Consider the following 27,251-nt stretch of genomic DNA (forward strand, 5'->3'; position numbering starts at 1 on the left):
GAATGGGATTTTTCGGGAGTGCTGAGCACTGATGTCTCCGAATCAAAATTAACGGCAGCTGTTGCTATTCACAACACTTATTAAAAAATGGAGCCCTTGTGTACACAGACACATACTAATCCCAAAGAACATTAATTAGCTGATCTGCAGTAAACTGCGGAGGGCTGGAACAAACAGCAGTAGCTCACAGGGGGCAAAACCGGCTGCACGCGAGCTGGCGGTCTTCCAAGAAACAAGCGGCAAATAAACCCTGATGATGGGAAGATCAGGGACTCAAATGCAGAATGGCCTCTTCACGTTATCAAATTAATAGGCACACGTCGTTTTTTTCATCTGAGCATGACTCTCCGCACAAAGCATGGAGGGCAATTCATTTTCTTAAAAATGTGGCAATTGTCTGGGGACCAAGAGTGGTCTTCTCACGACTTTATACTTCAGAGACATATTACTTAGAGTTGAACCACAAAACAATGAAGACACTGTGATTTTAATAAATGAAGGAAACAACAAACTTGTCCTTACCATTTCATCCCGAGCTTCTGTTTCTTTCCGTAGAGGGGGCTCAAACTGCAGCTTATCAACTGCAAAACATTACATTTTCAAATTTAATACACGCAACATTATACTAGTGCCCTGTCAATGCTTACTACAGTGAAATGCATGTTGTAACAGATCTAAATATTATGTACACAACACTTAATTTGCCTATAAAATATGACTATCACTTAAATATCAGCATTATTGTCTAAATGCTTAAATTTGCAAATATGAAACCCACAAGAAAGAAACAGAGCAAAAGTAAATACCAAGTCATTATATGAAAGTACACTAAAACGTAACTACATAACCACGTTACTTTTAATGCATGTGAAAGAGAAGAAAGCAGCTTTTTAACAGCAAGCTTCCTGAAAGTGTGATGTACGTGACGCAGAGGAGCGGATAGCATTTACGCTAGAAAAGACATTTCTCCAAACCTGGAGAAAGATCATTTCTACCCTCAAAATTTCAACTTAGATCCAACTGAGTAGTGTATTAATATTGTTTTTAAAAGCAAAGAAAAGGTTATATTAAAAGAAAATGCACTATGTTAACACGCACTCCGGTCAGGACAGCTATCGCAATCACAAGCGCTCCATCAGAGTCAAGAAAAGGTTTCACTTACGAACTTGAAACAATGTGCAGACAAACACAAAATGCTATGTTTTTTCTGTATTTTCTCATCACACCATGACACCCAATGTACTCATGTGAAAAGATGCCCTCCTATTTATCAACTCACTCTCATTTTTTGATGTTTGCACGTTATTAGTGGTTTTGCTGTTTTAAGTAAGGCTGGATGGTCTGACAAATCACAGAGCTGAAAGGCTATGCTGGCCATGCAAGGTTTCCACATAAACATTACGATGCAGCAATGAGATAGAATGAAACAGCAGAAAAATACGCAAGTTTTGATTTTGGTTTTGAAAAAATATTATTGAGGATTCGTGTGTATGTGCTGTTTCTTCTGGTTTTGTTTCTCAAATGTGCCAACAGCGGAAGAGACTTTCCAGAGTACACAAAAAAAGAATGACACCGACATCCTCCATCGGTAGAAGCAAACCAACACCACAAAATGGGCAGAGCACATCAGGAACTTACAGTTTATCTCCGATGCCGTTCTTTCTGCCCTAATGTTCCTGTTCGTAGAACGAATTGTATGGCGGATAACGGAGTGAGGCTGCAAGGGTTATAAACAGAAAAGCTGAGAAAAGTCGCATGGCTTTCCGTTGGATCTCAATCAACAATCAAACGAACAGGGAGAAAGAATAGCTGTCACAATCACACACTGCACACGCACCGCCTTGCACAGCCCGTGCACAGGATCCTTCTACACACCCACAGCGTAAGTGTGACAAGCGCTATGGCAGTATTTCCTGGCCTCTCCTGCATGGTAACGCTAAAAATGGAGCTTTAAAAACATTGGGGCAGTACCCCTGTCAAGCTGCAATCTTACATTCCCAAGGCAAAGCAGGGTATTTAAACCGTAGTTTTACCTAAAGACAGAAAACAAAAGATGTTCTCACCTCAAAATCATCATCATCAACTTCACTGTAGTGTGTATGGTTGTCAGGATTATTAACTTTGTCCAACAGCTCAACTGCTAAAGATCTTGAAAGACCAGGCTGCCCTACAAAGCTATGCTAGAACCGCAGAAAAGAACAAGTTATAATATGCAACTGATATGTAACTTTCATTAATAAACATCCAATTACTGAATTTTGCCTGCTTTTGGGGGGCTTGAGTATTTCTTTAATGACTCCTTAATGGCTAGACTTTCTAACTCCTCTGTAAGCATGGAAACGCTACACTTTTGGCCACTTGTAAATTGGAAATTAAACTCCGAGTCAAACAAACAATTACACCTTAACTTCATTTTTTACACGAGTAGTTCAGTCAAGTTTAGGAAGGCAGAAATAGGTACATGAACAACTGCTAAATACATCCGTTTTCTATTTGGGTGACAGGAAGGGTCAACGTCTACACAGCTATATCTAAGAGGCTGTGACACCCACTTGCATAAAGGACAAGGCTGAGGGCAGAACATGAAGCAAATTTCTAATTGTTCCTACCAAAAACTGTATAAAAATCTTGATACTGAACAAAATCTTGCTACTTCCTACAGTTGACCAATGTCTCTTTCCTTCAGATTTCACCACCCGTGTTGTAAGATGAGAGAAAAAAAATTGTTCCAGTTTGGTTTCCTATTGGTCTGTTGCTCACTTGGAAGCAAGAGATCTCTTATTGGTGTCACTAAGTGTTCCAAATCACTTACAGAAAGGAGTCTGTCTGCTGTCGGCCTCTTCTTTGGATTTTTTGTAAGTGCTATTTTGACAAAATTATGGAATGTTGATGACCTGAAAGAAAAACGAGGTTTTATGTTTAACTTTTTAAGAAGATTTTTTTTTTATTTTAATACCGTTACTAAACAGATTACAAAAGGGTGTGCTAAATTAGAATGTCATCCAGGTACCTCATCTCAGGTTCAAATAAATATATAAATATATTCAAATAAATACATTTCCAAGTTAACAAAATAGGAAAAAAACCATTCGATTCATGGAACTTGCATGGAAAACGTTTTGGTACAGAAAATAAACCAAACACATATGGTGCTATTTCAACTTTTTCCAGTTTCAATTGTTACAGAATTAGGTATCAGAAATAAAAATTGTGACTTATGTACCCAGTAAACCCTCAAAAGCTAGGCAAACCTACAAATTTCCCTGTTCTTGGCTACAGATAGGAAAATAAAATACAAAGTTCTAGGCAGAGACTCAACTTACTCTTCAAAATGCTTTGTTGCTTTTTTCAGAACAACTTAGGTGACTGTGTCATACCACGTCTTTTTAGATCCGAATTATGACTCGATGTTATGACTGGATCTACAATTTTTCAAGCATTTTTCTTGCAATTGCATTTGTGTTAGCATGCCTCTCTGGGGACAATATTAACCCAAGTCTGCTTGCTTCCAAATCACCTTACAAAACACATTTCCTCTCCTAGTCTTAGCATCTGAGAAGGCGGCACTGGAGATGTAAAGTGCATTGGCTGGGGTTACACTGAGCGGTTTCAATACAGAAAACGTGCACTTAGAAGTGTTTTCTCCCTTCCTCTAGCGCACATCTGCCCACCCAAACACCTCAAGATAAACAGATTGTACAGCAGCATCATGAGCAAAAAATCCTGCACACCAGGATTGTTTTGAGTCTCATAAATAAAGTGTTAGTAAGTGTGGTACAAAATCCTGCAGGCACTAGGAGGGTATCACAGGTTAAAGAAATCATGAAAGGATTAAACGATTACCTGTCCCATTGACAGTGGCAAATACCCTATAATAGGAATTAACGGGAAAGGATAAAAATAATTTTTCTTCCTAGAATGTACAAAGAGGATCCAAGAAGGGAGATTTCATTTCCCTCTGGATCATGGGCAGGGATAAATTTACATAGGTAGGACTGTCCTGTCCCTTACTGCTGGTTTCCTGCCATGTCAGAAAACGCCTGTTTCCAGACCTTAACCCTCTCTCGTTTGCTTTCACACCTATACAAAACAACTAGTTGTTTCTCAGTGAAACTTCCTGTAAGCAAGATCACTTCTCAAGTTCCCAAGTTTAAAACTAGCACACACTATTTTTCACTGCCTCGCTTCTTCAATAATGACAAGTACTATTTTCACATTATGTGCAAAATATTGAACAAAGGAGAGGGTTTAACCTACCATTTTGCTTTTTCCTTTAGCTTTGGCGGTTGAAAATTACTTTTTGACATTAAAAACAAAGCCCTAAAGGTAAAGGAAGATTAACGTTATTATATGGTCAAATATAATTAATTTCATTCCAATATCTAAACACTTCAAATTAATACTTCAGGATAACAATCATACTGGTGAAACTGAATTACAGTCTATACTGTGTTAGAGGACAGACACAGTAAAGCTGTTGATTTTCTTATCTTTAAATAAGATCGTTTTATTGCCATGCATAATCCTGTTAAACATAAGGCTACAGCTTCTCTAGTGATTTACTACGCCTGTTCTTAATCACAGTTGCTGCTGACAATACAAAGCTGTTGGTTTTTTTTTTTAAATTAAAAATTTCAATGATAATTTAAATTCTAAATTTAAGTCTGTAGCTTCAGACTGATGTCTTAAAACCAGACACAGCTCACGCAGAAAGCACACGTTTGATGAAGGATTTCTAGTGTGAGTTTCTAGGTCTGGGCTGTGGAGAAGGTTAAACTATATCTACTGGGACTGAAGGGAATCCTGGAGATAAGCAAGCTCCCCAGCCAGCAGACCTCATCGGGTGAAGATCAAACATGGGTGGCTGAAGCTCTGCAAGTTCAATCGCCGTTATGCCAACCGCCCAGATATCGCAGAGCTGGTTATATCCACCGTTCTTTTCCACCGCTGCAACTTCTGGGGCCATCCTTTAAAAGCAAAGGCATCGTTCAATGAGAGCACCAGCCACTTCTGAACAGTGCCCGCACGCGGGAGGCACAAAGCACGTCACGTAACCCTACAGCAGAAACCCCCTCAAAGAGTGCAAGTCAGGGAAAAGCCTGACGTCCCCCTCCCCTCACCCAGCATTAGGGGAGCGGAGAAGCACACAGAGGTGACATGCTTTGCCCGAGGTCATGGGCTGGACAGCAGCGCTAGGAATAGAATCAGTCTCATGATTCCTGGTGAAATGCTTTAATGACCAGATAATCCTCCTGCCCTCAGTCCTCCTTCTCCAACAGGATAAAGAGGGCAGCGAACATTAAAAGCCATTGTCTGGATTAAGCTGTACGTACGCGTTCAGTCTATACCAAGAATACCGCCCTAGGCATCTCAACTGCACCACAGCAATGCCAGAAACCAACAGCAGTTAAATTTGCACATATAATCCAGCTCAAGATTTACAATTATATATTTGCATATTAAATGCTGTCTTGTACAGACATTAATCAGTAGAGATGATTAAAAGATAGTTTAAAATCTGTTTTTCTTCACAATTCTTTCTGCACAGAAATCGAAAAGACATTGTTTAGTTCATTCACTAAAAGCATAAGAAGCTACTGAGAAACTGAATGACCATTAGGTATCCAGAAAAAGGGGAGAATGTTCTGCATTAATAAACTTGTGAGAAACAGCAATCCTGCCTCAAATATCAGGTAGCTTGTGTTACAGCCACAGATCAGCTACAATCACCCTTTTAGTTTAGACTTCTTCAGTTTAGTTTAGACTTCTACCCTTTGGGCGTTCTACTTGGAAGAAAGGGAATTTATGCAATTGCTATATATATATTTAAAAATATGTGTGTATACTTCAGTGTGTGTATTTTAGAATTCTTGGCATAAATACCGACTTAGCTTTGCATACAATCATAGCAATCAAAGTAGCTTATTACCAGTAAGGGGTACCAATAAATGATTTCCTCTTCGCAATGGTGGCTGTTATTTTCGCTGCTACACCAAAGTCAGCTGGAAAATAAAATTATCATAGACTTAGAAATCTCATTTTAAGACCCCAATTGTACTCTAGGAAGTATCATATTATGAAAGAACAATCATGTTTCTTATACAAATTAAAAATTCATTAAGCTTCAAAGTTAAAGATCAATAATGAGATCAGCGAATGTCTTCATTGACATGACTTCAAATTGAGAAGTTTAGTTTCTACATACAGCTCATTCATGATCCTGTTCCTCTCCTAGCTATTTTTCCATCTCACAATACAGCAATCAAGCAACCTCATAAAATTTAGTGGATAACCAATTTAATATTGAAGCGGAAAAATAGCATCACGCTTTGGAAATGGTACTATTTGTGTTACTTATGGAGGAACTGCGGGGGGCCATCTGTTCTCATTCCTGGAGACCCTGTCTAGGGGACAATAATCCCTTGCTCTCAGAGCTGCAGATAATCAGATGGTCTTGCAGAGCCAAAAATCATTTAAATCTTTTTTTTTTTAAATTGCATTTGTATGATAGCTGGAGGATAATTGTGGGCAAATCTAACTAGCTTAGCAGGCAAAAGGAAGGTATCAGTGCATAACCCAAGTTTAATGCAGTTAGTGGAATCTCCTATCAGTTTCAAGGTTTTACTCCTCCCCCCCCCCCTTTAAAAAGCCGTACTTCCTAGCACAGCACTCCTGGTTCACCACAGAGGAGTAAACGTGTTGAACCACACAGCTTTTCTGAAGACCAGCACTGCAGCTAATGCACAACCGCCCTGATTCCAACACTGGACACAGTAATGATGAGCATCCCATTCCTTCTCCCAGGATGTCCGCTCCCTAGTTCCTGCAGAGCCCTAACTACATGTAGACTTCTGTGAAGCGAGGCGTCAGACAAGCAGACAGGGGTTTTGAAGGCAGCGCGCTCAGATGACAAGAGATTCAGTCTGTTTGTGCTGCGCTAAATGCAAAGTGTCACTGGAGGAAGCCAGTAATACAGCTCTCTGCTGAGTTTTCATCTGTAGACCTCCAGAGCGCTTGCAAAGGAGGAGAGTTTCCTCTTCTCCACCTGTGTGGAAATGCCCAACATCATGCACTGGGCTAGAGGCACAGCCAGGATCAGACCCCACTTTTCCATAGGCTGCCAGGCTCAGGAGACGCTGTCTCACACAGTGGAACCTTGGAGGGTCTGAGGGAGAACTGCCATTCTGGCTAGCAACAAACATGTTGATGTCCACGTAACCCCAACCTGGCAAATGCCAGGGAAACCTGGGAGGCTTCAAGGCTTGGTGGTTCAAAAAGAAATTATCTGCAACTTCTTGATAGAATGCAAAACTTCTCATCTCATAACGTAACACAAGCCCATGCATATGCAGTTTCTATCATCAACTATTGCCCCAAATAAGAATACGAACATCCTACAGCGCAACACCAAAAGCCACTGAGAACAGTATCTAATAAAATTGACTGCAACAGTACAGAAGATCTGCTGCATTATGCTTCATCATTCGTAGCAAGCTTAATCTTTGCTGTGCATGTGCTGTTCAACACAAAAAAAAGCCTTACAAAAGCTGAATATTCTTCTTGGGAGGCATGGTCTCTACATTCTGGCTATTTTTTGTCTCAATGGAATGATAAAAGTAAAAGGCATCTTGCTAAATCAAAGTATCCCAGCTAGTACTGTAGCTTTTGACTGAGCAAATTAAAACGTTCCCATTTGCTTTCTGTCTTATTATTAAATTCAGGCAACTTACCTAATTTGACATCTCCATGGTCTGTTAGTAGAATATTTGCACCCTAAAACATAATAAATAGAAAGTTAAAAATCTTTATCAGGAATATTTTTCTGCACTAGAAAGTTTAAGGTAAGTTTTTCAAAGTTCCAAGTTACCTTTATATCTCTATGCATTTTGCCCTTCATATGCAAATAAGCAAGACCCTGGAAATAAGAGAAACACGACGCATCATTTTGCCATTTGTTAACATACTACAAAGCCAGTCCCATTTAACAAATTCAGATTACTCAATGTATTTTATTTGAAAGTGGAGAAATTTGAGATTTGCAGGTAAGAGGTACAGTGGATTCTGGTCCTCATCTCTCCCGGCTCCAGCCAATACATGTGAAGACTCGTTTAAACCCGCCATGGCGTAACATTTTACATAGATATACGTGTATTTTCAAAACAAACCTCAAGATGTATCACCTTTTCCCTTTAATAAAATTAACTACATTTTTGAAGTCCTGAAGGTTTCAACAAGCAGGTGTCTAGCCTTTAAGCTGCCCTTCCAGCAATACAAGTCCCTGCTGTAAGAAGAGATCAGGAACAGAGCTGCCAAGCAGATTAGTTCACGGGTCTACACCCCCGCCTCTGGCAGTGACCAGTTCAGCCACCGCTTCAGGGAAAGGTGTGCATCCCTGTGATTCTCTCACATAATTATTCATGGATACACAGAGCAGGAAAAGAAAAGTTCCTTTAAAAAACAAGCTGCCTGCATCATCTTATCTTGTATTTCCACAGTAATTCTATGATTATTATTATTATTATTCTATGATTCTTAATGATTCTATGATTCTATGATTATTAGCAATCACAAAATGAAAGAGAATTTTAGTCATCTGGTTGCAGTATTTTCCCTCTACAAATTATTAGAATTTACTGCCACAGATCAAGCAGGCAGTTTAAAATGTGCCTTTTTTTTTTTTCCTTCCCTCTCTCCATTACTCAGCTACTTACCCTTGCTTAACCAGGTATTAGCTGTTTTCTGCAACGAGATTCAAAAATTTGTCCTAAACAACTGCTGCACTGAATCACTGTATTAGAACAATGGATGAAAATAGCCCAGACAACACTGTGGTCACAACCTGCGCAGATCTGTCTTCCACAGTTTCCCTGAAACCAACAGGCTCACCGAAGAAACAGGAGCAGGGCTGAGGTTCAGTATTTTGGTCCTGCGGTGGGATCCAGAGAGACGTCTACCCTTGTGTAAACTCCTTTGCAAATTACAGCACGGAAGCAGCGCTGCTCTGACAATGATTTTAAGCAGGTATTTGCACTACATTACTGGAATTTCTTGCTAGATTTTATTTACAATATGGAAACTAACAGGTTAACCCTGGTTAATTGGTTTCAGCTAGACTCCCAATGCTTACAAATGTAAGTGATGGTACCGCAGCGCTTTCTGAAATCATCTTCTGTATCTACTTTCTATACATGGAGCAAACACTTTATCGTATACCTGCAGAAGTACAGTACCTGTAAAGTTTCTCTGCATACATATGCAATTTGTAACTCTGACAGAGGTCCTGTTACTGAAAACAAAGATTAAAAAGCATGTAAGTCTACAATATACAACACACAAATAACACTGTGAAGCAGCCAAAAAGTGGTATCTCCATGAAAAAGTTAAAGACCGATTTTACATGAACTGTATTTTACATGAGCTGAGAAGAGGGTTTTCTTTACTTGTTTTACAGTGGGCTTTCCGTAAAAAACCCAGCACAGTAACAGAAGACAATACCCACAGCAAGAAGAAAACCCATTTTGACAGAAATCTAATTATCATTTTACAAGTGACTTCGTAGTAATGTAATATCCTGTACTCCGAGGAAGGTAAAAAACAATAAAAGTGACTTCTGCTAATTTTTTAATATTAGAAATGGCAATGTTCTATACTAGGGGCCTATGAGACTTTGAATTGTTTTAAAGCTATTTGTACTAACTGGCTGAAAAATAAAGCAGAATGAGCTCTGGTATTCCAAAACTCCATGTTATCATTTAAAGGCAGAGCAAGACCCCAGACTGCTTTTCCAACAATTCCAATAAATACTTCCGCAGAATCAACAACTCTGGATGAAACCTCAGAGAGGAAAATAATAATAAAAGAGTGGTACAGTACTGCACAGGAGCAAGAACAACAAGTTATTTCTACCCTTTAAAGATCAAATGCAGGATCTCCCAGTAGAAACTGCTTCCTCACACCATGTACAGTCTCCGTATCCAATTAGCGTGATTTCTGGTTGTGAACCTTTTTAGAGGTCTTTTTTCCACCCCTTCAGAAAGCAGATAACCCGCTTCTGCATATGGCATTCAGAGACACAGGCTGAGAGAAGCCAAGACACAGGCGAACTCCCAGTGTACGCAACTGCAGCTACTGAAGAGCTCTCCACTGGAATAACTCAAGCTCTTTGGGCGAGTCCCCTAAGCATCGTGGAGAAAAATAAACAGTGTGATAATTAAAAAATAAAGCATATTCTGCCCTAGAATGACAGGGTATTAGCCCAAAATGACGGTCACCGTATTTGAGAAGTGCTCTCAACGAAATCTTGACCGCAGCTAAAAACCACTGTTCATGCTCTAAGAAAAAACACGTGCAGTGCCCGGCCAGTAGCAACCGTTCCCCGTTAGTTTGCTTATTATTTATTTTTCTTCTTTGCAGAAAGCTTCCAAAATGTTAAAATAAGTTTCAAAGTACCATGGTAAATATCTTGGAGGGATCCCCCACCGCAGTATTCCATGCATATCCACAGCTTCTCACGGCTATCAAAAGAAAGTTAAAACAGGCATCAGAAGCTGATTGATCTGTATACAGAACAGAGTTAATAACAATTATTTAAAGTATTTCCCATTGGTCTTGATCACTCTTTGTTAAAAATACACATTCTGATACATGACCAGCAGTTACACGTTTTACATAATCTCAATATAAATTCTCACCTATCAAAATGAAAATTTTATGCCAAAGTCACTGAGAAGTCTTTAAACATTATCAGACCTAAAAGGTGTTGCTTTATCTCTGACCTCCTAACTGCAATAAAGAACATGCAGAAGAAAGAGCTGAGCTTTACCTGCTATCAGCAAGATTACATTAGATAAGATTGAAACTGCAAGTTTAGTGTGTTAAATTGAGATTACCTCATTTATAGCTAGACAACTCTTCATGGCCTCCAAAAGGGTACTGGGGATTTCGAAATTTAGCCATTTTGTCCCAGCTGAAGTCCATTTGGGCTGTACAGATTACTTAAAAAATGCAGCCCTCCAAGAAATCTAAAGATGAAGCCTCACAGAAAAAGACCAAACAGGCAAAGTGGTGATATATATTCCCACAGAGCCAACTGATAAATGGCAGAGTTCCACAGAAATGGAAAATATTCCCCAGCTTTCTGTGTAACATTTACCGTGTGCAGCCAGCTGGCATCACCTTGTTTCTGCCCCTCAGTACGTCGCATCTGTTACCCCAGAATTATAAAAAAATGTTACCAGCGGCTCAGATTTAGTGTTTTGCTCTTACAACTCCCTGGCTATACTTCCACAGCACACAAGTCTACCATGAAATAAAATACCTAAAAGCAATTCTGCTCTAGATAAATAATGAGCTAGTTTTATATTAGAAGTGATAAACATTTAAAATCCCCCCCGCAAGTGAGTAGGATTGGATATGTTGCAAGAGTCTCTAGGGGAAAAGTTTCCTTCTGTTCCTAGTGTTAAAATATTCCAGCCTTTTGGCCAGCAAAGAAAACAAAGTATTAGTCACTTTTTTTTTTAAAAGCAACAGGGAACCAAAGGGAATTCAACCTAGAGAAGAACACCGAGAGAGGATATAAGTACTAAACCAGACTGAGCATCATCTTAGGAAAGAACCAGCAGAAATGCAGGTACAAAAAGTGGGGTTTACCTGAGATAGCTCCCAAAATAGGCGACTATGTTGCAATGTTTGCATTCTTTAACCATATATATTTCTTGCTGTATCAATGAAAAGTCGTCTCCTGAAAAACAGGAAGCAGCCAGAGATACATCACACACAACCGCACATTCAAAGAGATCCGAAGGTATGCACGTAAGTCATAAAAACAAGCCATGGACCCGGATAATCGCTAAGCCCTTCACGAGGGCTTTCCAGCACGCCAGCCCGTTCAGCAAGAGTTATCTACATACGCCACCCTTTCAGCTTCCATTCTTTATTACATGCTTCATGTGAGACACCAATATTTCTTGAAGACCAACAGAGAAGGGCTGGCCTGAACATGATCCATCAGTTAAGACAGCTCAGCACGCACCACGAGTGCTTTGAAAAGGAAGCAGAGGGATCCCACAGTAGGATGGGAGCACGTGAGAAAACTCTGGAGCAGCCCCTCTATAGCCGTCAGATAGCCCCAGCTGGAGCCGATTTGGCTTTACGGGGACACGGTGCTCGCAGCACAAGGGTCCCAGCGACAGAAGGACAAAAATCGCTGCAAACTAATTCCAGAGTCCCCTGCCTGAAACCAGAAAAGATCACATACCACAGGCTCTTTATTAAAAGTATTTAATTTCAAAACGACTCTGATAGAGCATATGGCCTGCACGCCCACTCAGCCACCGCTGACTCAGAAGAGAAGCACAGAGTCCTCAGCACGGACTGCCTTGTTATGAGTGCATTTTTGGATGAGGACAGCTACATAAGCACGTTTGCACATCCTAAATATCCTTTGCAAAAAAAAATTCTACTGAAAAATATATTATGGCCAGAGCAATAACCTAGCATGTTCCTGCCTCTTCATAGATGCAATGAAGCAAACTAAAATATCTGAGAGCTAGCAAAACCACTGGTATACTTTTATTAAATCCCATTGAGAGAACTTCCAAACAGAGGATGTTCTCCCCAGAATCTAGAGCTCAAACACCGCAGCTCTGCCTCCCTGAAGCTCAGGGCAGGCTTACACCCAGCCCGGCGCTGGGGCTCCTACGGAGGCACGTATCAGCTGGCTTCGGAGGGTCAGCCTGAACAGCAGTGACATATCAAAAAACATCAGCACAGCCTGTTACGCCATCCTAGACGTGTGCCTGCTTTGTGATCATGCATATATATACCTTATCACTTTTATTCTTCCTTGGGCATGAACAAAACTTCTGTAACAGCTTGCAAGACATGAAAGACTGCAATTTAGATAAAGGCTTTAGGTTTTAGATAAAAAGCTGCTCCAGACAGTATGGTAGCTACCATGTTCTCTCAAGGAAAAAATTGCTCTGTATGTTTATTTTTGTTTAAAGTTTCACTAGTAAGAGTTATCTCCTACTATCAAAGTCAGGGATGCACAACCCAGAAAACATGTACTGCTGTGTACTGCTCCCCTTAATTTATATGATTTTGACAAGTCCAAGAGGTCTCAAGCACTGCTGTAAATTCTCTTTGGATTTTTCACGTGTTTATTTAGCAAGTAACAGCATAGCTAATATTTTTAATAACCTCTTTAACAATAGATGGGTTTTTTTGCTGTGCTTTGAAGCAACTTCCCTGAGCAACGGTGTCACCGGTGCCCGCAGGACCCACAGCAGCCCGTACTGATGTACGGCCCCACGGCATTTACAATCCCTTGGGAAACCCCAGCTCTCCATACATACACCGGTACGTAGTAGATGTTTGCAGATACAGCAAAAGAAGTGCCAATTTGGTATAACAATTTCCAAATGATCACAACCTTTAAGCCTCAATGACTACCAGACTTTTAATTGAGAAAATCACTATGAAATACAAAGGTAGAAGGGAACACACTTGTATGAATACATCCCTGACTGATTTCACTAAATCCTCATGGGCTTCTTGAAGTTGAATTGTACGGAGAAACACTTCACCGGGGCAAGAAAACATTAGTAGAAGAGTTTCATATGTCAAGAGTCTTTTTTTTAAACATAAGTAGTATTTTTTTTAATAATGAAAAAAAGAAAAGGCAACACAATTTCCATAAATTTAGCACAGATTTCACACTGTGCTTGCTCTATGGGTTACCTTTCAGCTACAACTTTGCTTGAATTCATGCACGCTGTCTATAAATGATTACTATGAACAAAGGATTTTTGAGTTTGTGTCAGATGGGTTCATTCCTCCCATCTCTCTGACAAACTTCCTAAGGGAAATTGTTGAATGCGCACAGATAACTAACCGGAGCATTTTAAAACTACAGAAGTTTTTCAAGAAAGCCAAATCTAAGCCCGTTTGAAGGCAAAAGTCTCCCAACCCCACACCAAAGAAGGTACTGTCTCTCTCTAACGCTACTAGCTGTCCATGAGTTCAGAGTATAGAATGCCAAATACCCATGCTCTCTTCTTAAACTGCCATCTTCAAATCAAGCAATCTTCGATATGTCAGAAGCGGCATTTCAGAACAGTAGATACTGTCACATGTGAAAATCATGATCAAGAAGCTTTCCCATAACAGCAAAAACTTCTAGGCAGCAGCCAGAATTGCCCGTCGATAGCACATCGATTGGGCTGCCTAGTGTGGAGCAACGGGAATGTCAGTTCCAGGAACCATGACTAATGGGGAAAAACTGAAGGAAATATGGTGATTTGGGCTAGAAAAAGACTGACAGTAGAAAAGATAACAACCTTCATGCACATAAAAGGTACCAGGGAAGGGGGGAGAAGGGATAATCCATTCTCTGGTTTTATGATAGGACAATTAGCAATGGGCTTAAATTGCCTTAATCTGTACATTCCCTGTACAGATGAAAAGCTTTTCCTACCAGAGTAACATCGGAGCACTGAACTCGAAGGCATGGGAAGCTGTGACATTTCCCACCAGTGAAAAAAAAAAATGAAGAAAACACTCAATAAGTACCCATCAGGAGTGACTTGGGCTGATCCTGCCTGTAGCAGAGGAAGACAGAAAAGATGATCTCTTGATTTGCAATGAATAAATAGAGAATCTATGCAAAAAATGGCGTTACCTACAGAAAAAGGAGGGAAAAAAAAGGATTTGGAAGAAGAAAGGGGGCTGCAGGCTGAATATAGACAGGGAGCTGACAGAAAAGTAGCAGACAGATAGAAAGAGGAGGAGAAGTATCCACGAGAAAAGTTTGGCTAAAATATGTAGAAAATGGTTCTGAAAGATCAGACGCAGAGCTAGGAGAGAAGCTGTATAGTCGTTCAAAGACGACAAGAATGAATTCAAAACAAAGGAATTCAGAGTTTCCAGGCAGCTGGAGTATTAATCTTGGCAAGAGACACTGGAATAGGGCAAAAATTAAATATCCTTGGATAGCATGAAAGAAGACAGTAAGACAAAGAATTTGTAGAAAATACTTCATCGAGAGGGAGGCAGCAAGATATAAAGAATTAGATCAAAGGTGACAATATATCCATACAAAGAGATTTTCATCTGTTTTAGTCATCAGAGATTGCCTGATGCTAAATAACACGGAATTGGAAAAATGTACTTTTTGTCTACTCACATGTTTGCAATTATGGGTTATGTGGCATGCTGAGCAGAAACGTCGTTTAGGGAGCTGCTGTAAATCACACGAGCAGCGTGGTGAGTCACTGCAGCTTGCTACTATTATGTAATTTTACCTCTGCAGCGAGACACAGAGGACACAATAGAGCGTTACAATGGAATATTCTCCTCCGATCACAGCCCGCGTCGAGGCTGCTCTGCTTGGCACAACCAGCTGCCTGTTCTCCAGCACAGCTGGCAGGGAGGAGACTGCTGAAACTTGCAGCCGTATCATCGTGTGATGCGATCGGACCAGATTTCAGAAGCTAAGCAAGGTAAGGCCTGGTAAATTCATGATAAATCCGTACTTAAATGGGAGATCATCAAGAAAACTGACGGCCCGTTAACACTAGTGAATTATTCTACTTGCAGACACTGCTTCTCACCTATGTGGAACTGGCATGTATAAACGTCCTGCCAAGTTGTCCTAGATGGAGAGCATGTGTATGCTGGATCCACATACCCCACTCTGCATCATGGGAAGGCTCTGATGGCTCTAGTGCCTATCACACAGCACTACTAGGTCTTCTGAGCATGCCTGACCTTGATGGTTTTTAAGCAAGTTTACTCCCGGTCATATTTTCATGTGCTCTGCTGACTGCTTTGAGTGGTTCCCTCCTGCAAAAAGACCCAGGGCCACTTCTCACAACTCCTCCTGGGTCAGCTGTGAATCACTTTATTGTCCAAAAGGCTCCTCAGGGGAGAATTTCATAGTTACTGTTTTAGATTGGTTTATTCTGCATTACTTCAGTGATGCATCACAGGGCTGATGCTCTGCGGGAACAGAGGGAGGGATGGGCAGGCAGCATCCAGGGCTCGCATGCAACTGGGAGGAGGGAACTGACGGCATTTGGAGACATTCACGGTGTCACCAATGGGTGGGACAGAAGCATTTATTAAGAAGCCAGATCTTGAAGGTGCCAGCCAGACTGCCAGCACTCCTGCCCCAAGCTAGTGCCCTCAACATGCAGTCCTCACGGGCCCCAACACGCTAGATGGACACGTCAGGCTGCCTGGCAGGAGGTGTGACGTGCACTCCAAAGCCTACCCGCCAAGCCTCTCTGGGGAGCTTGACTGTAGATACTTTCTTTGCAGACCTGGGATTTTTAACACTATAATTAACATTTGTTATTTAGAAGTGAGATGCCGTTTAGCAACGGGACCAGGTGGACACTGCTGCACGGGACGCTGAAGGATGAAGAGCAGGGTCACACCACTGCCAATGAGCCCAAACGCTCTCACTGTATTCATACAACTCGCCCAAGAGATGCCTGCCTCCTGAGTTAGCAGAAGCAACTATTGCCTCTGCTGGGACCATTCCTCAAATGTTTTTTATTTCAACAACCTGAGTTCCCGAACAAGGAGAGAAAGCCCCACAGGAGTCACAACTTCGCAGAAACCATTCGCCCCATTACACAAACTCCACAGCTAAGCAATATCCACAGGTCATCAGCTCCTCTGCGTTGACTTCCAGACATCCCCATGCTCCCCAGTTCTCAATCACTCACTCCAAACCACTCTCCTGAATGCCGTGAGGGTTCAGTCTCTGCTGATTTCCCAAAACACAGGTTTTTGCTTAGACTGGAGTTTTGCTGCCAGTCTTTTCCCTCTGTCCTCATTAAGTTTAACTCCCGAGACAGTTTCCAATCCCCATTTAGATAGCTTGACACATGATACAACTGAACAACAGCCCCAAAATATTTTTGGGGAGGTGGAGAGGATGCAAGGCGTTACTGTAGCATCCCATCCCGTAGCTCTGACACATACAAAATTCCTGCTTTCTTCACCACCCTGCAGACCTGCATTGCTCTCTACCAACCATTTTGAAAACTGAGAACGATCCTTTTAAAGTTTCACATCTTTAAGGAGGGGAAAAATTTAAACAGCACTCAAGCATCCAAGCTGTTTTATCCATACCTCTTTTCTCAGGATTCAAGGAAACCTGCAGTCTGACAGAATTTAAATTCCCCAAACTTGAAGTTCAGAAACTTGATTCCAAGGAGGAAACAGCTATTTGGAAACAATGATGTTTCCACCAGCAGATTTTATTGCCAGGCATCTAGCTGCCAACTGCTAACCACTAATGGTACCGATCATCTCTCGATTGGTATAAGTATTACTGATGGCAATGCATTGCCACAGCAGCACGAGCTCTGCAGTTAAGTAGCACACAAGTGTTTGGAGTGACTGGTCTAACACCAGGAACAATTTCCCCATGTATGTTCTCGTCTGCCCTGCTTGGATCCTATTTATGAGCAGCCATGTCAACAGATAATCTATATTCCTGTTCCTTAACACTTTCATCTCTTTTCCTCTCTCCTTGCCTTATCTACTTACTGTTGTACATCTCAGCCTTTCATGATCCCATCTTTACTCTCCCTTCTCACCACTGCCATCTCACTATTGCTATTTTTCTTCATGCATTTTGTCAAATAACGTGTCCTCCTAATTCACCCCTTTGCAACCTGCCTTCACCCCAAGTGTCACACTCTGCATTACCTTCCAACTAAAATATGTGATCTTTCAGCTTCTTTCCTACTCATAATACCTCCTTCCCCCACCACAACCCCTTCTGCTGGCCTTCTTCATCCAAGAAACTCTGTGTTGTAAGTGAAAGCTTACACTACATGGAAGCATGAGCTCACCCGCTCTGGATACATACATTTCTGAAAGAAGAATAGCAGATTATAAATGCATTATAAGTATGCAAAGTAAAATCAGACCACATTTCAAGAAGTTAAATTTCATTAAAATGCTGGGCACTCTACATTAGAAGACCACGCTGTCTCTGTTTTGCTTTGTGTACGCTCCACAGGCAGGCTGAGCAGCTGTGCAAGTCTGCAGCAGTACCATTCAGGACATGGCACAGCACAAGGAGGCGATGTCCAGGCTTTAACAGCTCCAGCACACTTGGAAGCTCCGGCGTTCAGCCCTGGATAACTCCTAGACAGATGCAGCGGCGGTGTAACGAGCTGCACATCCAGCTCTCCCAACAAAACGGTGTTGATGTCCCCGAGGCTATGGTGATGCCAGCCTGATGCCACAGGAGGTGGCAGCCAGCAAAGGAGCCCAGGAATCAGAAGCAAGGGCTTCCAGTACTGTCTGACCAGCCACTGTTCAGCACATAAAACCTGTGTCTATTTAAACTGCCATGCACAAAGGACACGATCCCAAGCCTGACCAGGTTACACTACACAAGGCAGTGAAGGTGTAAGTGGTACTGAGAAGTTATTTTTGTATTTCTTCAACCCCAGGTGCTGCCAACCCCTGCAGGCTTAGTTTAAATAAGCCTCAGGCTTGTTCTTCTCCATAGTTCAAAGCATCTCTAGGGAATTTACTATGCAAAGAACAAGGCTGCATTGCTGCAGTACCCTTCTTCAGTCCCCAAAGTGCCCTGGACTGACAGCGCAGCTCCGCTGTGCTGCAGTCGTGGTCCAGAGAGGACAAACGCCCATCGCAGCCTGACTCAGCCCCACGGCTGTGTTCCTATGTGGAATATGAACCTCCGCATCTGAGCCATGAGATACAAAACAAACGTAACGAACCAGACCTGGCTTTGAATGTACTGAGCACACTACGACACGCCTTTCGATGACTATTTTCTCTTGTACAAAATCCCTTGAACAGTTCTACCTCAAGTTTAAGATCCAGCCTGAAATAGGTAACCTGCTACTTCTGGCCTTTACAGGGATCTCACACGGAAGACACAAACATTGGCCCAAACAAAAACCAGCAATAAGATCCCTCTGTAACCTTGCAAAAGGTACAGAGCATGACAGATTACTGCCAGCCCTCAGAGTGTCAAAGGTCTCCAAGGGCACTACTTATCATTACAGCACTATTTACAAGACATTAATAAATTTTTAAATATTTTATTACATTTTCCCAGGGTGAAAGTTCTGTGGCAGAAAACTGCACTGGCAAATAGTTACCTCTTTGTATTGACTCTCCTCTCAATTCATCTGCTAAACCCATAGAAGGAAGTGGCTTTAGTGTTTCAGATGGTTTTGGCTTCTACGCTGCTGAGTACAGTTGGATTAGTTTCTGAAATAGAATTGGCTCCCAAATTATTTGAAGCATTTGTACTCAGTGAATGCTGGGAAATGTCATTAGCATGCCATAATACTTTTGCCTAATGCTCTCCAAAGTCTATGCCAAAAAAAAAAGTGAAAAACACTGTCTATTTTGATTTTAGCAGCACAGCTAAAGTAACTGTGGTAGCAGATCTAGTGTACTGCCCAAAAATTCAAATAAATTAATGACAGCAACCTTCTAAGTAGAGAGTTTATTTCCTTTATCTGGGGAACAGACAAAGGAAGGTAATAGCAGATGAAATAAAATACATATTCATGTTGGGGTCTCGGCTGCAAGTTGGAGTTTCTTTGCCTACCAACTCACTCGCTACCTGCGGTAGATGAGGGAGTAACATGAACAAACCACAATTCATCCCTGCCCGCCATCTCAGCAGTTTTGCTAGGTCTCCCAAAATACCGCCATCTTATTGTGTGCCGTTTCTTGCAGTTTTAATTCAACACGTTCCTCACGTCCTCTGGGGCACTCTTTGCTTCAGAGTCTTTTGTCTTCTGCTCCCAATTCCCCCATCTATGTATTAATCAAATGTTGAGTTTGGAGCTCTTATTTTTCCATCTGCTAATTAATTCCTATCTATGAGCCACCTCCTCCTCCTCCTCTCCAAAAGATGCTGTATATAACTCACAAGCCTATTTTCTCTGGTGACTGACTTACAACGTTTGTTACCAGTCTTTTTCTAGTTGTGCCCTATGGTCTGACAGGAGCTTGTGCTGGGGCTCGGAGGGGCTGCACTCCCCAGGGGACCACCACAGCTATCTGCAACAGCTTCTGACGCTGACCTGGTCCAGGAATTGATGGTGTTCTGCAAGTACAGTCCTACAAAGCTATTCAAAACCCTTAAAATTAGTCAGAACATTGAAGCGAGGAGCAGCTGATTTTTTTTTATTTTAAATCTGGAAGATTTTGAACAGCCGTGCCTTCCTGCAAAGACAGTAAGCTGCTGCACAGTCCAGCCACCCTGCAGAGGCAGTAGATATCCCAGAGAACTAAAAATAAATAAGTAAGTACACAAATGTTGTGAACCTTCCTTAAAAACAAAACAAACCCCCAACAAGATCTCCGCCAAGAGGCTGTGGGTGTACATGCGATGGATGGAGATCAGGTTGGCAACGTTTAAAAGAAAAGGTATTAAAAAACCCAAACAAACAAACTAGAAGAAATCGCTTCCCTGTGGCAAGTCACACCAACAACGTAATGAAACATGTAAGACATGGTCATCAGTGCTAATTAAAATGGGGTTCTCAATAGTGGTAACTTTGGGCCAGAGCCTTGCACTTTTCACTGTAGTTTTTAAGGCAGAACCAAGCAAATGTAGGGGCTGCTCGGCCTCCGACAGTTCCTGCTCTTCCCTCAGCTCTAATGGCAGAGGATTCAGCCTCTGCTTCAGCTCAGTTTTCAAAGCAGTTCTTCAAATCCACATTAAAAACGTACCTACTTCATTTGGATCAGGTGCAGCAACATGAATGCTCAAGGAAGCCTCTCATTACATTAGCAATAGGTTAATACTGTCCTTTTTCTGTCATTAAAGCATTGCTCTGCCCCATCGCAGACCTGCTGGGAGACAACCCCAACAGCAGTTCACTCTCCCCAGCACCACTGCCCCAAACATTGGCCACAGCATTTCACATGCTGCCGAGCAGGGGCTGAGGGATCCCTGCTGTGGTTTCCACTGCATTTAACATTGCCTAATTAGTCTTATCGCTGCAATCCACGTACATAAAACGAGCCGCGGTTTCCTAAGGAAAGTTTAGTAGTCACAGTCACCCAAAGGCAGAGGTTTTAGCTTCTCCCCTGAGCCTCCCCACGCTCCCCTTTTCAGCCTTCAAAAACATCTCTTTGGCTGCACAGTGAAGTGGATTGCAGAACAAACCAGAATTAAAAATTAACCCTGCACTGAGTCAGGTACGGGGCCCTCCAGTTCTGCATCCCGTCTCCAACAGAAGATGCCAAGGGAGTATTTAAAAACAGACCGCACAGGGATGCTTCCCCCAAACACCCTCTCCACCTCCAGAGATTTATGGCTCAGAAAAACCTCTCAGTCATAGATGGGATCTTTGTGTTTAATAGTCTTTAATGTATTTTTCTCTCACATGAGTTTGTACAGTTGCTTTTTGCACCTATGTAAACACAACTTAATACAACGAGGAGTTTCACAGGTCTTGCAGAGAAAACCACTTTGCCTTGTTGCTTGGAACCTGCCATCCGTTCGCTGCACCCTCTGCCTCCAAACTCGCTGCCAGCTCAGTCCCCTCATCTGCTTTCACCTAAAAACACACCCCGGTACAAGGGATGCAGTAGCATGGGGATGGGATGAAGCACACAGGGCCAAGAGAACTATCCTGCCCATTGCTGTGTACTGCCTTTCAGTTCGCAAAAGCGATCCCCAAACGAGAGGAAAACCCACGCTGTGCACCGCGTCAAATAACCACAGGGCAATAGGCAGTTCTGCTCCAAAGAGGTTACCACCTAACGAGATCAAACAGCCGAGGATTGAAAGGACCGCTGAAGGAGTCGAAATGGCTTGCAGAGGTCATGCTGGTGGGAGTTAAGGCCATGCCTGAGGTTTTGCCCACTGACCACCACTCTCTAGGTCATACAATCATTAATTCTGGTGTGAGCAGGCAGGTTCAGAAATTCAAGACATTTATGTAATAGGGACTGAGCCACAGCCACTGACATCTGAACTGTGTTGTGTGTATGAAGCTGGATTTGCAGAAGACCTCGCTGACTCTAGAAGATGAGAGCGGTACCACCAGCACAGCCTGGCTGCTCTTTGCTTGTTCACCTGTGCTGGTGCGCTTCAGTGGAAACTTCAAGAAAGTAGGAAAAGAAAAGCTGAAGAATCAAGCTGAGCCTTTTTTTTTTTCGTTTACTCACTGGAATTTTTCAAATGTTTCCAACTGAAAAAAATGTTCAGGTTTCAGGAACTTTTAACTGTTTAAAAAAAAAAAAAATCACTTGGAAATGAACAGCTAGGCTCATGGGAAATCTTACATCAAGCAGTCCAGAGGATAACATACTTTTCTTGGACGTGGGAAACCCCAAATTAATTTTTCCATGATCACTTTACAAAAGAGACTAGCCATCACCCTGAACACCAGGCAACAGAGTCGCTCTCCTGTGCTGTCTAAATCCATTCATGTTTAATTTATACTAAAAGCAAAAAGTATATGAAAAGTTTCAGCAGAAATCCTTAAAACTACCTTGGAATGCCTTACAGGCCAGCAGGGAAAGCGACATCCCGTGAGGAGGGAGACACAGCTGCCGGTCTTCATTGTAAATAAGACAAAGACGGACCTGAACTCCTCTTCCCCTATATTCTCTAACCACGTGATAGATGGGGACTCCGCTGCCTTTCCCTCCCACTCTATAACCATCACTTCAGTCTCCCTGATAATCTAGCTTGAGAGGAAGAAAACAAGGGGTGGGGTGAAGCCATCAGAGCACTCCATTTTAGAAATGTTCCCAGCCCTTTTCCCCCGCACCCCATTTTTATTTTGGTAAAAACTACTTTAGTGAGTTAACCCAAATTCATGCATAGTTGCTTGACCATTTCAAAATGGCTGAAATAGCAAAAAAAAAAAAAAAAAAAAAAGATTTGAGAGATTCCATGCAAGATTGTTATCTTAATAAACATGAAGGATTTTTTGGACGACAAAAACAAACCCAATTGTAAAGACATTATCACTCTTCCCTCAAAGTTTTGATCTAGGATTTCACAACCAAGAAATATGGGGTGAGGCACACACGATCACGCGTTAAGCATTGATCCTCCTGTCAAGGTTTGAAAATTATTATTCAAGGGTAACAGACATGTTGGAAAAATTTAGCTGGCCTAGAAGTCAGCTGGACAATACTAAGCTTTTATGAAAAATGATCATACTTACTGCTATTTAAAAACAGTCTTCTCTGAATCTTTATTCATATGGCTAAAATAAAAATTTTATAACATTTGGTTTCTAAGACTGACTCTCCAATCACTATCTATACCACTGGTCATAGAATCCTCAATGGGAGAGGAGCTGGTCAGATGTCTTGGGTAAGCACCATAGAATTTGAAAAGTTCTGCTAGCCCGGATTTAACGGAAAGCTGGAAGACCTACAAAATACAACAGCGGGATGGGCAGAGCCATCTGTCAGGGCTCAGCTCCTCAGGGACGCACATTTGGAGAGGCTGGGAGAAGAGAGGGCAGCCTTTCCGCTTATCAAGGACCTACAGACACTAGCAAACCCTTTGTGTTTAAGAACCCACAATGCCTCTCAACCCAAGTGACTGAACAGAACCAAGCAACAACAAGCCAATGAGACCAACATATTTTCCTAGGCAAGAAAGAGGAAAATAGCACATCCACCTCACTTGCTAGCAATGTACTGACACTGTGAGCTCCCCATCAAAATTACAGTCTTTTAACACATACAGTCAGTCATGAATAGATGCTGGTGTTCAGGGACTGGAGACATTTCAGTGCTGGTCATCAAAACCTTGAATCACGGAACACAGGTTGGCAGGAACCTCCAGAGGTCTCTGGTCCAACCTTCTGCTCCAAGCAGGGCTAACCACAGAGTCAGGTCACGTTGCTCAAGGCCTTGCCCAGTCAACTTCAGAAAATCTTCAAGGACGGAGATCCCACCACCTCCCTGGGCCCTGCCCCAGAGCACAAACACCCTCCTCGTGAAGAATTTTCCCCACATCCAGCTGGACTCTCCCTTGGTGCAGACTGTGCCGGCTGGCTCTCACCCCTTCGCTGGGCACTCCTGACAAGAGTCTGGCTCCAGCTCCTCTGCCAGTCCGCCGTGGAGGACGGTGGTTAGATCCCTCTTCAGCCTTCTTGTCCACAGAGTAAAAAACACTCAGTTCTGCCAGCCTCTCCTACGTCATGCGTCTTTCCAGATTTTCCTCCATTTTTCCTGCCTAAAGAGTCTGTATTCATTCCCTGCAGCACTCCAGTCATGGAAGCTATCTCATTGTGTCTCCATAAATCCTACTACTTTCTTAATTGTCCCTTAATTGCTGCATAGGCTACAGGCGTCAGTCCACGAGCACTGGGCAAGCACACATTCACAGGAGGAGCCTCCCTCAGCCGCTGTCCCAGAGAGCCAGGACCCTGAACAGACACAGCGCAGCAGTTCAGGCAAACCACAGCCACAGAGACACTAACATGGCAAAGAGACACAGAAGAGGACTACGCTAAGGAGGGATTTGAAAGGTATGCCAGTGACCAAGTAATGAGAGATTACTTCTTCTAACAAATACAGGATCCTCAGGTGGGACTGAGTTATGACTGAGGAGATAAAAAGCTCCTCTCCTCATTTCCACTCAGGACACAACTTCTGATTTCAAGTCTCTATGCAGGACTCAGATTAGGCTTCAGCTCAGCAAATCTTTTGGGCAGCAAATGAGCTTCTCCTGCTTTTAGGAGGAGTGGCACAAAATGCATGGGGAAATGATAGTACGAGCCATCCTCCTCCCTCAGCACAGGTTAGAAAAAAGACGACACATTAAAAAGCACAGGGCTTCGTTTTTCCCAGTGCACCTTTGGTGGGCATTAGCGTCATTGCCTGGTCCCTTCCCCCTTTCAACTCACACAGCCTACCAGCTCCCTACTGTCTCAGAGCTCACAACCTACCATCTGTCCTTGATCTTGTCTTTGTACTAACAACACACTGTAACTGCAACACCTTTTTATGCAACAATTGATAAAGCAGATATGAACAAACAAGGAAACAGCGAGCAGGACATAGCCAAAAGTAATGGTACATCCTGCAGTGCTTCCTGCCGTCTAACCGCTGAAACTAGAAAAAAACCCAAACACTTCTTTTGTCTGGAGCTTCACAGCTGTGTGAAAATAAACATATGGAAAAAATGAAAATGCAATTCAAAAATACAGAAAAGAATGTAAAACTTACCAGGCTCTAACTTGATTATTTTTACAGCAGCCAGTTCTCCTGTATGAAGATTTCTAGCCTGAAATAAGAGAGTTAAGACATATTTAATTATACTGCAAAGGCATCTCACAGAGTCTTACAAACTGTGAAGATACGCTATGATGTCATGTGTTACAAATATGGCACAATGCAATTAGTTGAGAGCAACCTGGGTGAGGATTATCCGGTTTTGGTATTAGCACAGCATCAACCTAGCTGGAGTCGTGAAGCGTTACTGGCACTTCCTTTCAAGACTTTAAAAAACCCCAGCTATCTGCCAGCAAATGAGAGTTCGTGCCTCTCAAACACCATTTTTAAGGGTTATTGAAACTGAGAAGTTTCTGCCATCCCTGCTTGCTGGGGTGTTACAAAAGCGCGGTGCTGCAACACGGACTGTCAGAGCATGGAGCATGCAGTGCTCAACCACCCATCTCACGGCGCTAAACCTCAGTGTGCTCCGAAAGTGGAGCTGACAGGTGGAGGGGCAGGGAGAAGCGCTGCAGATGCAGCACGGATGAGTCACAGCTCCCTGTGAACAACTTAACGCTGAAAACAAACTCCTTCCAGCAGACCCTGACAGAGGCGAGTCGTCCCCACGACCTTCGAGAAGAAGAAGGGGTAGGGAGCTCCAATTAAGCTTTTACAGAACTGTCCTCTCCGGGTACGCTGTAAACTTCACACTGAGAATTCAGCGCTGGAGGAAAATGTTACAGGAACCTCAGCTATAGAAAATGTTAAGAGGGGATTTCATTAATGCTTTTAACTCTAGTAAAATGAGCTCTAAATCACTCAGCCACCATCACCAGAGCTAAACTATATTATTTTTGACACACAACCTGATCCAATTAGGCACTGTGGCATTCCCCTTTTGCTGATCACCCAAAGATTACAGGAGTCTAAACCCAACTGTTTCATTCTTACCCTAACAAACATGCAGTCTTCTGAATATATGAAATCTGGTTAAGAGGTAGATTGTAGAAAATCAAGGGAAAACTGGGTTAGGTGAAATCAATTTGGGCAGTTACTTAAGATGAGGATGCAAAGCAAATTTGCCCCCGTGGACTGAACTGAAGGAAGCCACTACAGAACAAAACACTCTTCTCTTGCGTATGGACAAGAAGTCTTAGTTTAACAACAGGTAAAGCAAGAACTTGAAAGATGAACCCCTCAGTTTTGTCAACACTTCGTCAAGCTTCCAAATCAGGAAAAGCTTTCCAGCCAGGGGGAAAAAACAAACAAACAAACAAACAAACAATAATTGGCCTTTCAAAGTCCTGTAGTGCTCAGCCAAGAGATGGGTGTCAAAACGCATGCCAAGGACACAAATATGACTCAGCGGAAGTCAAAGAGAACCTGAACAACTGTACCATAGAACCAAACATCTGAAGCCAACAGACCAAATCACTGAACACAGAAACAGATAGTTATCTGCTAACCACAAAGGAAACCTTTACCACTTCTTGAAGTACCTTCCTATCAGATGTGTTTTTAGACCACAGCAAAATCATTGGCATCCTTCAACATCCAGAAGGAGCATGCACCCAAGCATGGACAAAGGATTAGGACCTCTCTGGTACTGTTACACCTAACAATACCATTATGAAACACAGATGTTCCTGTAAGAGACTGTCGTGGTTTAACCTCAGACGACAACTGAGCCCCACACAGCCACTCGCTCACTCCCCCCCGGTGGGATGAGGGAGAGAATCGGAAGGGTAAAAGTGAGAAAACTCATGGCTTGAGAGAAGAACAGTTTAATAGTTGAAATAAAATAAAGTAAAATAGTAATAATAATAATTATGATGATAATGATAACAACAACAACAACAATAATAGAATACACAAAGCAAGTGATGCACAGTGCAATTGCTCACTACCCGCCGACCGATGCCCAGCCAGTCCCCGAGCAGCGGCCCCCCCGGCCAGCTCCCCCCAGTGTATGTACTGAGCATGACGTCTCATGGTATGGAATGTCCCTTTGGCCAGTTGGGGTCAGCTGTCCTGGCTGT

General features: G+C 42.4%; 1 protein-coding gene across 1 annotated transcript in view; it reads right to left on the reverse strand.

Moving 5' to 3' along the window:
- The window catches only part of MAP4K5 (mitogen-activated protein kinase kinase kinase kinase 5), a 71,804-nt gene that overhangs the window by 24,472 nt on the left and 20,081 nt on the right, over nucleotides 1–27,251 (reverse strand). Inside the window, exons 2-14 of the mRNA XM_009321634.1 lie at nucleotides 25,225–25,282; nucleotides 11,650–11,740; nucleotides 10,450–10,514; nucleotides 9,231–9,286; nucleotides 7,868–7,915; nucleotides 7,731–7,773; nucleotides 5,930–6,002; nucleotides 4,836–4,967; nucleotides 4,258–4,320; nucleotides 2,813–2,894; nucleotides 2,064–2,180; nucleotides 1,639–1,717; nucleotides 523–581 (exon numbers count right to left, since the gene is read on the reverse strand). Coding sequence (XP_009319909.1) covers nucleotides 523–581; nucleotides 1,639–1,717; nucleotides 2,064–2,180; nucleotides 2,813–2,894; nucleotides 4,258–4,320; nucleotides 4,836–4,967; nucleotides 5,930–6,002; nucleotides 7,731–7,773; nucleotides 7,868–7,915; nucleotides 9,231–9,286; nucleotides 10,450–10,514; nucleotides 11,650–11,740; nucleotides 25,225–25,282 — 966 coding nt within the window. The remainder of the gene's footprint in view (nucleotides 1–522; nucleotides 582–1,638; nucleotides 1,718–2,063; nucleotides 2,181–2,812; nucleotides 2,895–4,257; nucleotides 4,321–4,835; nucleotides 4,968–5,929; nucleotides 6,003–7,730; nucleotides 7,774–7,867; nucleotides 7,916–9,230; nucleotides 9,287–10,449; nucleotides 10,515–11,649; nucleotides 11,741–25,224; nucleotides 25,283–27,251) is intronic.

Source organism: Pygoscelis adeliae, unplaced genomic scaffold (assembly GCF_000699105.1).
Source record: "Pygoscelis adeliae isolate BGI_AS28 unplaced genomic scaffold, ASM69910v1 Scaffold43, whole genome shotgun sequence".
NCBI lineage: Eukaryota > Metazoa > Chordata > Aves > Sphenisciformes > Spheniscidae > Pygoscelis > Pygoscelis adeliae.